The sequence below is a fragment of the Aphelocoma coerulescens genome, chromosome 1A, assembly GCF_041296385.1.
Source record: "Aphelocoma coerulescens isolate FSJ_1873_10779 chromosome 1A, UR_Acoe_1.0, whole genome shotgun sequence".
NCBI classification, from domain to species: domain Eukaryota; kingdom Metazoa; phylum Chordata; class Aves; order Passeriformes; family Corvidae; genus Aphelocoma; species Aphelocoma coerulescens.
The window spans coordinates 15,887,942-15,901,752 of record NC_091014.1 but is presented as its reverse complement, the minus strand read 5'-3'; the positions used below and the strand labels follow the sequence as shown (position 1 = coordinate 15,901,752).

At 43.3% G+C, this 13,811-nt stretch overlaps 1 protein-coding gene across 2 annotated transcripts in view; it reads right to left on the bottom strand.

The window, feature by feature from the left end:
* Nucleotides 1-5,383: 5,383 nt before the first annotated feature.
* SLC2A13 (solute carrier family 2 member 13) overlaps nt 5,384-13,811 on the bottom strand; it is a 153,658-nt gene continuing 145,230 nt past the window's right edge. The window contains exons 8-11 of one of the 2 annotated variants that reach the window (XM_068995095.1): nt 12,019-12,140; nt 11,761-11,913; nt 10,536-10,664; nt 5,384-7,878 (exon numbers count right to left, since the gene is read on the bottom strand). In XM_068995095.1, coding sequence (XP_068851196.1) covers nt 7,859-7,878; nt 10,536-10,664; nt 11,761-11,913; nt 12,019-12,140 — 424 coding nt within the window. In that variant the 3' untranslated portion in view covers nt 5,384-7,858. Of the gene's footprint in view, nt 10,665-11,760; nt 11,914-12,018; nt 12,141-13,811 lie in introns of both variants that reach the window. The other variant, XM_068995088.1, reaches the window with a different exon arrangement.

The window sequence follows — 13,811 nt, the reverse complement described above, 5'->3', positions numbered from 1 at the left end:
GTCATTATTGGGAAACAGGAGGTCTGTAAGGAGCTTAGCTCTCCAGAGAACCTGCACTCCCTGCAGAAAAATTAATTTTTTGAGAACCCCAGACCAGCTGAAGCTGGCAGGGATCCCCAGCTTGCCCAGTGCAAGCCCCACTCATAGCAGGGCCAGCTGGAGCAGGGTACTTTGGGCCATGGCCAGCTGCTATCACCAGACACCCGGACTGGGGCTGAGGGAATAAGCCCTGCCAGGTAGGAGACTCCAGGGAAGCTGTGCCTGCTCACAGCAGCTGCTGCAGATGGAGGCAGCCACTGCCTGAGCCATTTCCTCCCTGTGCTGGGAGCAAGGCAGGAGCCTGGGGCTGGAGGAAGAGGAGCTGTAGGTGTATGCGGAGGGAGGCTGGGTGCTGCTGCTGCCCTGCCCTGCTCCACCTCCTTGGAGAACAACTCCTGCCTCTCTTGCCTCTCCTCACACACATTTCTGTGCAGTAATGAAGAGCAGCAGCATTTCACCCCAACAGCAGCTCATCCCTGAGAGCACAGCCACAGAGCCTCCTCCAGCAGCCCTGCAGCCTCGGGCTGCACTAACTACGGGCACTCATCACTCTCCCACCAGGGACCGCAGGGGTCCCAATGCCCTCAGCATCTCCCTGTGAATCCCACCGACCACAAGGAAACTTGACATATGGAGAGAATACAAAAGCTATCTCATCTGGTACTAGGCTGGGGGTGGCAGTCAGCCTTCACCCAGCTTACAAAAACTTTGTTTGCTCTTGACTTTTTTCCCATCATTTTTAGCTGCCCATGAGAGGAGAGCAGTGGGCACACCAGCCCCAGCTTAGTTCCAAAGCTGCATGGGGCAGCTGCCTCTCACTGAGCTCCCTCAGCCAACCTGCAGGTTATGGGTACCTCAAACACCAGGGAGAGCATGGGAGAAGCCACATCAATCTGATCCTGGCTGCAGTCACATCTTGTGACAATCCAGTAACAGGGCACATTGTCAGACATCCTGGACAATGAAGGAGCTCATTGGGAGCAGTCAGACAGTTTTGATGCCATCTCACCATGAATATATTAAAACAACTACCAATTTCATGGCAATGCTTATTCCAAGGCACCACTTCTCAGTGGGGACCTGGCCACCTGCTGCAGGCCACAAGTGCCACTTTAGGGATGGAAAAGTCATCTGGCACTTGCAGGACAGCTCCTTACGTGACTGCCAACAGCCTCCCCTTTGAAACTACAGCTATGCTGAGTGACCCTGAGCGAAGGCTTCAGGCGGAAAATCTGTACATGGGATTTGGTGACAGCTGGATGGGAACATGGGGTCTCAGCAGCCTCCACTGTGGAAATGGTTTTGAGAAGAAGGAAAAGCTTGCGGGGCTGGGAAGGCTGAAAATGCCACATGTTAAGGAGAAGGGCAGGAAGTGCCAACAGAGCAGGGCTTTGCTCACCCTGTTCCTTTTTTACAGAAGTGCAAAATTTTAAAAAAATTAAAAATTGAAGACTAAGACAATGAATCTGAGTCCTGGAAAAAAACCCCTATTTTTTAGAGAGATTTAGACCTTCAGTTGCTGCAGCCTCAACCCAGTGCCATCTTCTGACTTTGCCTCTCTCTACCCAGGACAGCTTGACACCATCCCCTGCCATCACGCATTGGTGTGGCTGAGACACCACATCCCCACACTCACACTTCACTAACCATCCTCCATACCTTATGCCCTACTTCCTTCCTCCAGCCTCTGCTCAGGATTTGCTTTGTGTTCTTTCTGCTCATGTTGCCTTGGCAACCTGATCCAGTCTCAGTTCCACATAGCACCTTGATTATGAAATTTAGCTAATCCAGCCCCCTCTGCCCTCAAATTGCTCATGTATTGCAAACCACCTCCCTGATAGGCCCCCAAGCTCTCACTGTTCCTTCAGGCATGGGCCTTCCCCACCTCTCCAGCCCCCTTTCTCCACCTTTAATGATATTTAAGAAACGCTCTTTCCAAGGGGAATGGACACATGATTCACTGCTTTTGTGAAAGTGGGGGGCCTTTGGTTTCCCTTCTCACACCTGAGTCCCCTCAAGGGATGTGCTCCCTTGGCACCAGTGTGCTGCAGCTTCTGCACTCCTTACACTGTGCATAACTCCTGCATCTTTGCAAGGATCTGCTTATTCTGATCTTCTGAAGAATGATCCACACAACAGGGCTCATTTGGAAGCCTTTCATTTCCCTGCCCCCTTTTCTACCTGCAATAAAAGGCACCTAAGCCCCCCCCCATGTGGTGCTGGTGTTAATGTGTTACAAGACAGTAGGTAGGTCATTTTGGATGTGTGCTCCTCTCTCTTCCTTCATACAATATATATCTTACTGCTCCATGTATGACCCCCTGCTTTTCTGTTTGGCATTAAGGATTCTATCTGAGCTTTCATGGGATATCACAGCACCCAAAATCACACTGTGCTAGTGAAGGCAAAGGTTTCACACATCAGAAAAACAGATGGATCCTTGTATCCTCCTGAAACCCAGACCCCAAAATCTCCTATAAAAGTATCCAAACAAATTAACCATCCACAGCCCTCCAGATTTTTCTGTCAAAATCAAGATGCAGAAAATATTCCTGGTAGTTCTCTGGTTAACTCTTGAAAGGCAAAAACTTTCCAAACTTCAGGTCTATACAGAGCTTCTCAAACACACACACATGCAGGTACTGGGTAGGTCACACATGTTCAACAAGCGGGTGAAAACCTGCCCTGGAGACCAGCTAACAAACAGCCCCAGGATGAGGCTGTAGAACTGCTTATGGCAAGTGTGTGACTGGTTCCCACAGAGTTCAGCTGGTTGCTTGATGGGCTGAATGTGTTAGTCTGTCCATTAGGAGAAGAGTTGAGATGCCATTCATTTTGGGTCAAGTGGAAGTGAAACTGCAGCAGCTGAGGCACCCGAGCATGTTTGTGCAGGGAGCTCTGCATGGCTGAGGGGTGACTGGAGGGAAACCAGCTCAGGGGATGATCAGCAGCAGGGCTCTTCAACCAGCCCAGAGCAACTCAGCAGGCAGCTGCTGAGATGAGAGAAGGCTTGTCTTTAAGTTCCCCACTTACTTCCCACAAACTGTAGGAGCCTTGAAAGAAGCACTTTATGCCTTGCACAAAGCAAAGGCAACACAGCACTGTATGGGTGACTTTAGTTTGGATGGAGCATCACCCAGCCCTCATACCAGGAGGGTCTGATCCTGAAAATGCTCACAAAGATTTGGAGCAACTGCTGTTACTGCCTGCAGTTCAGTTCTACAGAAGTGAGAATGCATTTGGCAAAAATCAATCCATCAGTAGTTGCTTTGTGATAGTAGCTGGAGCAGAGAGAAATGGCAGAAGGCAAAACAATAAGAGTGTTTAACAGCAGAGCCCCCAGGTTTTCATTATCCCACAAAGATGCCATGTAGTTTTGGTGACAAGTAATATGAAGTGCAGCCACTCACCACCTTTATAAGCACTATCAGCCAGAAACCCAGAAACAGAAGCTGTCAGTGCACAACGATAAGCTGCCTTGCTCCCCTCCTGGAGATAAGCACTGTCACAGATACAGGACTGCCAAGCAGTCTCCCACTGCCAGCATCTCCCCACTGGCTGTAATCTCTCTGCATCCTGGACCAAAAGGCTACAGCTCTGCCAGAGCCAACTCTGGATCTTGCCAGGATTCGATTGAGGTACCTGTGGTAGGTGGAGGTAACAGAACCATTTCCCATCTCGTGGGTGTGATCCCTGTGTCGCCCTGGGGAGCGCAGCCAGGGCAGCCCCAGCACAGCACAGTCACAGTCATGCTGCTCTTTGTTAGCCATCAAACTGATTCCAGCAATTTTCTTAATAAAACACACAGAGTTAGGACACTTCCCCATTAGAAAACAGCACCTCCTGCTCTTTTCCCAGTCCATAATCAAGTCTGACAGTGTTTGCTGTAAGGAAACGGGTCTGTTTGCACAGAGGACATTGCAAACCCATGGCAGGACATCAGGACAGTTGGCAGCTCTGCATGCTGCATTCAGCTCTTCAAATCCTCCAGAAAGGAAGGAATACTTACCTGGTGTCACAGAACCATTCTCTGATTCAAAACATGTCCTATTAAGATCATATTCAAAGTTATTCTCACCCTTCCCTTATTTCAGGCAAGCCCATGGCCTATCTGAGCTCATTTTGCTGAGCAATGTGAAGCTGCCACCCTAAAAGGGGACCCAAATACCCAAACAAATGAAACCTTGAGAAAAATTCTGTAATTAAGTATCTCACTTTTTATTTTGTTCATTTACACTTCTGGCACTGACAATTCTTTGAAGATATTTATTTTTATGTAAAGACCAAACTTCATTAAAGCAATCAGAAGTCAATTAAATAATTTTACATCACTTAAGTTTCAGAAAATGTACAACACTTTCATACATTATAGGCTTGACCGGTTGGAAATTAAAATGGCACATGTTTGACATGGCTAAGAAATGACTTGGACAACCCAGCAAATTGTTTTGCCAAAACCTGTTTTGTACTGAATACCACAGCCCGTGCCCAGGGATTATAGTGTGCCTGATGGCACCATGTGCACATTACTATTCAGCATGGAACTATTACTATCAATTTGGTCCCCAATGATGTCTCAAATATTCTACATGGCATTTGTCACACAAAGATCCAGTTAACCATTTTGTAGAGGAGTGAGATTCACAATGGAAAGCAGAGACATGACTCGTGCCACTTCCCAGCGATGTCCCGGACCAGCAGGACACTGAGCACATGGAGAATATCAAGCACATGAATAATCCTATCAGTTTCATGGGGACCCTTGGAACACTTGAAATCAAACAGAAGGCAGGCGTGCACTAGGCAGGGCCCGCAGTGAACACAGCATCCCAGCACCATGAAACCATCTCGTTTCACACCTGCTGAGGATCCATGACGTTTCTCCTGCAGAAGTCACGATGATGATCATACATTCAGTCCTCTACAAAGTCTGTGTAATGTTTAAGGCAGCAAGAGAAATTTGCCTTCATTTTAACACTTCAGAAACAGATGGTTCCTTTAGAAATAGGTGGACAATATTCATAATTCATCAGTATGCTCCTTATTTATATAAATGTGATGAAAGGCCAAAGCAAATTTTGACAAAATGTTTCTCAACAAAATCAAGGAGTGTAACTGAACTGGAGGTGAAGCTTTAAAATTACATGTGCCAGATCATTCACATGTAACATACTGTCTAGGGACAATGTGAAAAAGCAGGGATTTAGATGAAGTCTTATTCTTGAGGCCTGACTCTTGTCAAACTTCCCCTGGCATGAGTGAGTTCTACTGAAGCCAACGAGTGAGCACCTCTGATGAGAGGTGTGAGTAAGATTAAAAACATGCCGCTGTTCACACTAACAGGTCATTGTGGCTAAAGTATATTCTCATATACAGAATTCTGCAACACTATTAACACCCATTTACAAAACACTACAGTGATGGTTATTGGCACATAAAAAACTCCTTCTCTATATGAAAACATACACAAAATAGATAAGAACTGCCATTTTTTTTTCAGACTTTTAAAATCTATATATAGTTGCCTTTGAGGAATTTTAACCCCCAGTATCACAAACAACAATATTTCTTTAACAATGTTCACCTAGAATTTTACTGTGCTGACATTTTTAACACTGCCACAATCTAGACCACTTGTGGATTATGCTTAACTGTACTGTACACAAGGTGATGAAGATTGATAGAAAACCACTAAGATTTTTGCACAAAAATATGACTTGTTAAAATCCAGAGAACAATTGAGTCACTTTATAGGCAGCAGCTACATGTAAGCTGTAAATGTTACCCGCAATAAAAACACATTTTGCCATAAAGCACATATTGTGGCATTATCTGCTTCTGGCCTGGTACGCAGAGCTTGATTTTCTTCCCAATGCAGAGGAATGGGTTTGGTTAACTTGACTCTCTCAGAAAAACGTGCACACATATCTTACTCTTTGAAGTGCTTTGCAGAACGGTCTCTTCTGCCATGATTTCTACCCCGAGATCACTCTCTGCTGCAAAGATTCTGCCTCTTCTGCAGTAGTGATGTTCAGCCAAGGAAGCCCCTTATGCAAGTAAAATTTCAAGAGCACTGACATTGCGAAGTTGAAAGCTGGGCAAAAAGCTGAGAAGTACAGGGTCTGTCTTTTCCTTGCCCACTGAATGCCTGTGGGACTGCACCCAGTACTCCCATGGCCTAAGGCAAGACCCTTGCTCAGGGCCTGTAGCAGCACCTGAAGGTCAGAACTTCTCCCCAGTGCTCAGCCCAAGTGACTACAAATGGCAAAAGAGATTTCACCAGGGGAAAACTTACTAGCTTTGCCAATTCCACTGCCACATCCTCACCTCCACACAGGCATGGGAGAGGAGGACTAGAGTGCTTCTTCTCCTGACAGTCCCACCATTCCTATCCACAGGACCAAGCACAGTCCCTTGCCCCATCATCCTCACCCCACAAGGGAGACAAGTCAGAGACTACTGTTGGCTACAACACCCATCTTTACTGAAACATGAATTTGTGGTGCTTTTGACACATCATTTCCTTCTTCTACCCTCCCAACCCTAACTCCTACATGAGTGAAATGCTGCATTATCAACCCATGCAAAAATAAGTTAGTGTTGGGACAATGGTCCTTTGTGATTTACCCTTTCTTGCCCCACAATTTCTGCCAGCATTGTCACTGCACCTCCCAAGGAAACGACGTCTACGAGAGTGACCGATCCAAGGTGCCCGCACAGCAATGCAACTCCAGCCCTCCAAACAACTCCTGGGCCTTGCTTTGACTCTGTATCTATTTTCAAAACAGGTTTGGTTCTCTTGTTAAAGGATTATTTTGATCAACAAAGTGACAAGGGGAAGAAAAAAGTGGCAAGTTATCTCCTCCCCCAACACATTTTGAATTTCGGTGTGGTGAACTAACTACTATATGCAAATTAACATGAATTAAATTTAAAAATATTAAAAATGCATCAGGACTTGTTTCTTTTATACTTGGTGTTAGCTTACAACATGTAGAGTCAATAGATAATTCAGAATTAAAATATCTCAAATTGTTGTACATAATCAATACGCCTAACTCTACCAGCAGTATTATTCTAGCACTCCTGATGCACAGAATACCTGAATTATGTATGCAGTCCTTGTGAAGAAACAATTTCACATCTTCTGCAGAAAGCTTTCAATAAAAGAAAATTGTGCTTAGACATATTATTTATGCTACTTCATAATTTAAAGTCTTGTAGTAAGAAATTATTCAGCTACACTGTATTCTTATTCTTCTATCTGGAATGTTACTAAGTCTACCTTTAGCAAAAATCTCTTAAAACTTAAAATACACATAAATATAAAAAATATTTGCAAAATAGAAACATTTTTCTAATTTTCTTCATAAACTCTAAATGTTCACAGATTCTAAAAATAAAGTCCTAACAGCATAAGATTAACTTGAAGTATCTTATTTCATTTTTAATACACATGATGCTTGGTATTATGTTCTGTGTTTCTAAGGTACGGAATGCTGTCTTGGTGTGAAGTAACCCTAAAAGGAAGACTTAAACCCAGCTCTCTGTGGGCACAGAACAGAGAGGGACAATTAAGAAGCCAATATATAGCCAGGAGGCTGTATTTTGTAGCCTCCTGGCCAGTAGCAGTGAAGAATAAAATGCATGTTTCAATTGCTATGTCTTGTGAGAAAGGACAGGGGATACAAACCTTCCGAAAGCTGTTTTCAGTAAGACTGAACCTGTGTGAGGAAACGAGCCCAGCGCTGTACACGCCGAGCACCCCTTTGAGAATGTCCGTGAAACAAGGCTGGCAGAGAGAGACGGTCTTCTGCTGCTAAAAAGCCCCAGCACTGCCTGCAAAACAGAAGAGGCTGCTGACCCCGTGGCAGTGACCTTTCCAGCGACTTCCCTTCACTTATGCCCAACACCTGCAGCGGTTCCTCTCCCTGTGGGCACAAGCGCGAGGTCAGCGCTGACACGGGACCGGCACCGGGGTCCCACCTTGCTCCTGCTCCAGCAAAACACATCAAGCAAGGGAACGTTCACAGGTGTGAAGGTGAGTGTGGGCTTGTGCTTTTGGGGTGATCAGAACCCTAACTCCCCATTCCCAGAAGCCAGTAAATACCCACTTAAACCTATCAACTGCGTAAGCACAGGCTGGCTGTTACACACCTGTTCACACACTGCATTAGGTAACAAAAGTGCTCCCCACACAGGTCTTCAAACACATACTTTCTGGTTTCAGAAAAAAATTAATTTCTCCTTAAAATGATTTTGTTCTTGTCTGTGTCAAGCATCTCTTTTTCTCATTTCAGGTACTGCACCTTCAGTGAAGACTTCAGTGAGGTGACAGCCTAACGGAGACATCCCCAGCGGGGGCATTTGTAGAGAGGCCTGAGGACCTGAGCATTTTCAATAGATAGATCTGGAGATCTCAGCATTTTCTGTAGCTGGTGCTTTCAAGCATAAAAATACTGTGCACTTTAAAGGGAGGCAAGATGGAAGGCATGAGAATCCAGCCCTGTCACCACACAGGAGACGTTCAAGGTCGAGCTGCTCTTTGCAAAGATTAATTTGAAATTCCCTCTGTCCACTATGTTTTTCCCTTTTAGCCCCAGTCACATCACAGAAGGATTCTTTAAAATGTTTTCTTTCCAAAAATATTTCTCTGATTAACAAAAAAGAAAAAAAGAAAACAAAACAAAACACACCCGATCCCTGAAGGTCAGTACTTGGACAATAAGAACTCCCCCCACAGAAGATTAGATAACATAATGTCAGACTTCTTTACAACAAAACTCCATGTTATCCAATAAAAATAACCTAGTAACAAATGTCCAGGCTTGGTTTTGATAACAATCCTACATTAAAAATATTTTTTAACCCAAGAAAAACCCACAAACCAAATCTCTAAAAGCTAATGAACCTAATGACTTCTTTAATCTTTACACAATGAAAAATAAATGTATTTTTACCAAATAAATGGGCATCAGCCCACAGGCAGAGGAATTTTTCCACAAAGGCAAATGTTTCAAAGATAAGAATTTGAATTGTTGATGCTTTCAAACTCATATCTTTGATGACTGAAAGCAGTGAGGACAAGACAAGGAAAAAAATAACATAATATTTTTATGTCGCTGCATAAAATTCAATTTGCCAAGGCAAGTAATCATGGCAGGCAAATAAAATACCATTCATATTTTCATTACCATGCTAAAGGTAGCCAATTTAGGTTTGTGCCTGACATTTTCTTGACAAGTTTGCAATGCTTCGGTAAGGCAATTAACATGAGATGCAGGCTTCTGCCCACTGCTAGTATTTCTCTTTAGATCCAGCAAGACACCAGTCGACTAAGGAAATTTTGAAGAAAAATGTGCTGGGAGTCGTTTACTCTGCACATATGAAGATAAACTGAAGGCAATAATTACTCACAAGCAAAAGGTGCAGGAGGGATGACCACTGTGCATTTAGCAGCACTAAACCCTCTCCCCTCCTTCTCTGTCTTTTAGCTAACAGTGTTTTTGTGTTCAAAACTAGGAACAAACCAATATTTTCAAATGCTAAAAAGGAAAACAAATTGAATTTTTTTCTAACTGAAGCCTCTATGTTGTACCTAGCAATATGTACCAGTACATTGGTATGTGTGGCCACGTACTGAGCTCTGTTTTCCTGCTGTCAGTAATTAATTTTTCCAGTTTCCCTCACAAACATAAACTCCCAACTGCAGTGTGTACTCAGGAGCAGCAGTGGGTGGATAACCCGGTGTAGCACAGATACACACCACCCTAGTGAACCCCCATCCAGGTAAGTATGGCTCTTTACTTGTTATCTCAAATAAATAATGGAAATTCTCTTTGGGTAAATTTGGGAAATGTCCTTCTCATGGATACAGCTAGTATTTGTATTTTCCCAACCAGATAAACCTTTTAATTGGTTACTGTTACAGCAGCTTATGCATTCGTCCTTCATTGTACTGCACAGCAGAGCTTCTTCCTTGGCTCCTATGGGATGGGGATCTGACAGCTGTCAGCTGCTTTCTCATCAGCCACTCAATTATTTTAGCTTTTGTCAGTATTGGAGATAAGGACAGCCCCTGACCATCTAGGATAGCCTTCTGTATTCATCTGGTACAGTGCACCCTACTAAACACCTGGGGATGCAACAGTGTCACACACACTTGGTAAAGTCACATAACTGTGGAATTCAATCTCTTTTGGAAGCCATTGCTTTTAGTTATCAAGAAAACACTAGCATATTGAATTTCCTCCCAAATGGAGCATTTTTGAACATGAAGGCATTTCTAAATACACAGTAGAAAGGAGAACCAGACCAGAAGCAGGGCAGTGAGGTCATCAGAGAGCTGCTTTTCCCCCAGAAGGCTTTTAAATGATTAAATACATCAGCAGCTGAAAATTATTCCACATCAGAAGCATCATTGTCAGAAAGATGGTAATTACTTCCCTTCACCCGAATATACTCAATATACCTCCCTTCATCAGAATCCGACATACCACATGTACATAGCCTGTTTTCAAACAAAGACTCAATTTCCTCCAGTTTTTTCCCTTTAGTCTCAGGAAGGCAGCCGTAGATGAAAACCAGTCCCAAGGCAGCAAACCCTGTGTAGAGGAGGAAGGCTCCTGCAATGTAAAACAATTGTCAAGTCAGTTACAGAGGCTCCTATCCCTTCTTTGTGACAGAGCAGAGGGAGTGACAGAAGCAGCAGGCTGTGGCTTCAAAGGAGAGTGTAAAAGCAAAGGCTGGAGCAGCAGGGTTACAACAATGAGCTGTTGCTGTAGGAGAAAGACTCTTTATTGCCCCATTCCTCAGCAAAGTAAATTGACAAAGGCAATTCCAATGCAAGTGAAAGGTAATAATACACATCCTTTCTGGGCAAGTCACTCTGCTCTTAAAATAAACAGCAATTAGATAATCACATGCCCAAATAAAAAAAAGCAGATGTGAAAGGCAAGAGCTTCCTTAGTTTGTCTTGACAGTGAAGGACACATTAAGACAACTCCTCAAAATGTAAAGCTCTAGCAAAAGAATGAGTCAGGATTAAAATAGTATTTGTAACTCTTACACCTAATTATTATTTTAAAGTGCTTTGTGGTGGCAATTAATATTGAGAGAGAGCTTGTTCCTGTCCACAATCCACCATACCTAGAGGGGCAGAGCAGGTACCAAAGAGCCAACAAACATTTACCTCGTGTTGCTAGACTGATGGCTCAAAGGAATAACAGGTAGAGCTGAAAGGCTCTGCACTAGTAAGGATGTGAAGGTCACATCAACTCCCTGGCAGCTTAATGTGATTTAAATGACTTATACTGGAGTGGCTGAGCAGTAACCTGACAAACACTCCACAGGCTCCCACAGACAGCACTTTATCAACAGCTGTATTTCTGCAAGGACCATACAATACTGGCCTTGGATGCTGTCACCTTAAGTGGGAATCAGCATTATTTCACTAAGTCAAAAGTGGTTTTTTTCCCAGCTCTTCTGTTTTAATCAACTGTCTAGATTCTCAGTTAAGGACAGAAAGAAATGTCTGTTACGAAATCTGGACCAAACTCTGTGATCCAAGTGGGTTGCATCAGATCTCTAGTCTTTAAACCTCAGTGGTTTGAGAACATGGCTTTGACACTTCATAGCACAACCACTGGAGAGACCCAGAATCCAGAGAAAATCTCTGTGCCAATGGCAGTACTGCACATATGGACACGTACTGTTACTCACCATAGTATGTCAGATACTCAGCTGTATGCAGAAATGTCAGTGACACGAGCACATTGAAAACCCAGTTGACTCCAGAAGAACACGCGTTTCCTGTACTTCTAGCCCAAAGTGGATAAATTTCAGAATTGACAGTCCAGGGCATAGGACCCATCCCTATGAATTAGGAAAAAAAAGATCAATCTGACTTTAATGGCTGGACTCAAAAAAAAAGTAACATGTAGCCTCACTATTTGACATTTTAAACAAGTATTTTCTTACCAGGTGCAAAGAAAACCAAATACAAGATAAGGCCTAGAAGTGCTGTCCAAGAGTACGGAGTGGGGCAGAAGTTGTATGCCCAAAACAAATCTTCCTTTTTGAATACAGTTTCATTTGAACACCTGAAAATCAACAAAAACACTTTTTATTCAGGAATATTCAAGGCAATAGTTGACATTGCAATATAAACATGGCAAGTAATGTCTTAATAAAAGCTGGCCAATGTACAAGTAAGATAAAAAAACTTAATCCCTGTTAACTTATCAAGATCTTTGAGCAAAGTTCTACACTCAGAAACGTGTTTTTTTTTCTCAAGACTGGTCTTAGGAAGAGTAATCAGCACAACATTCACAAATTTAAACTCTTGCTTTGTATTTACAGATCTTCAAACAACCAGTCTTTACTACACAAGTGGAAATACCAAAGCCAACAAGACCAATTCACAGGAATATCACACAGTGCAAAACTAGCTGCAGGAGCAGGACTTCTGCTAAAGATGCTGCACACAAAGATTTAAGGTCAGGTGAAAATTAGGCCTTGCATTACTGATGAACCAACTACATGCTGCACACTTCAGGTGTAATCAGCAGTGTCTGTGGAGTGTGCCAGGGTTAAGTGAAGTTATGAAGAAAAGAGGTGTGTATTTTCCTTCCTACACAGTGAAATAGTTTAAAAGAAGGTAGCACTTGTAATTAACTACTGAAAGAAAATATGTCTCTATTCCAAGGACCATGTGGAAATTCCATATTTCAAGGAATAGGTATAAGATCAGATTATTTCCCTCTGACTGCCACAATATAACATTTTTAAAAGGGATACTGACAACTTCAGTTTTTGTTATAATTTTTTTTTTAAATTAACATTTGTTTAAAGGAACAACAAGTCATAAATGTAGCTAGTGAAACTTTTCAGCTGCCACCACATCAATTGCTAGAGAGGAAAAACCCTATACTCTTGGGAGAGAAGACTTAAGCAGACACTACTCTTTCATATGCAAACAATATTATTTACTTGCAAAGAAGAAATCACAGAGAGCTGAACATCTGCCTGTGTTATGATTTCCAGATCAGTTGAGCACTTATGTGAAGGATATGACCCTCTTGACAATAGGGAAACCAGAATGAAGATGCCTAGAAGGGGCAATAGGTGGGCAATGAGTTGTGGAGCAACAGCCACCCTGCAATGCTTCAGAGTAGAACAGCAATGTGCTAAGCACTGATGACCAACCCACCACCGCTCCTGGGCCAAAAATCTTCCTTATGTCATCATTGATGAAAGGACAACACTTAAACCAGGATATCATGGTGAAGTCCCAATGCAATTTCAGGACAGCTGGAAATCCGAAGTTCCAAAACATTTAAAAGAGAGGGTTTAACCCTACAAATACTGGAAAAATGCACATCTGAAACCTTGGAAAAACCCTAATGCTGCCTTAATGGCAGTAACCTGTAAGATGTGCAGTTCTACTTTGCACTTGAGCAGCACCTGATCAAGTGGAGAAATGCTGAGCCCTTAATGTGGGGCTGCAATGCAGCCAGTGCTGGTGTGCACCTTTCCACACTTCCACAGCTCTGCCTGGCCAAGTTCGCCTGGAAAGGCCATCTCATCCACGACATTGATTCATTTTCACTCTTGAGGTGCAAAACACGTAGAAAACAGGTCAGCTGAACACCCCTCTCAAAGACACGTCCTTTGTGCCTGGATACAGACTGCCCCACTGCAAGAACATAGGAGTGCTCAGCTTCACACTGCTTTAACATCATCACTTTTGCTTCTTTTGCTGTTACTCAAAT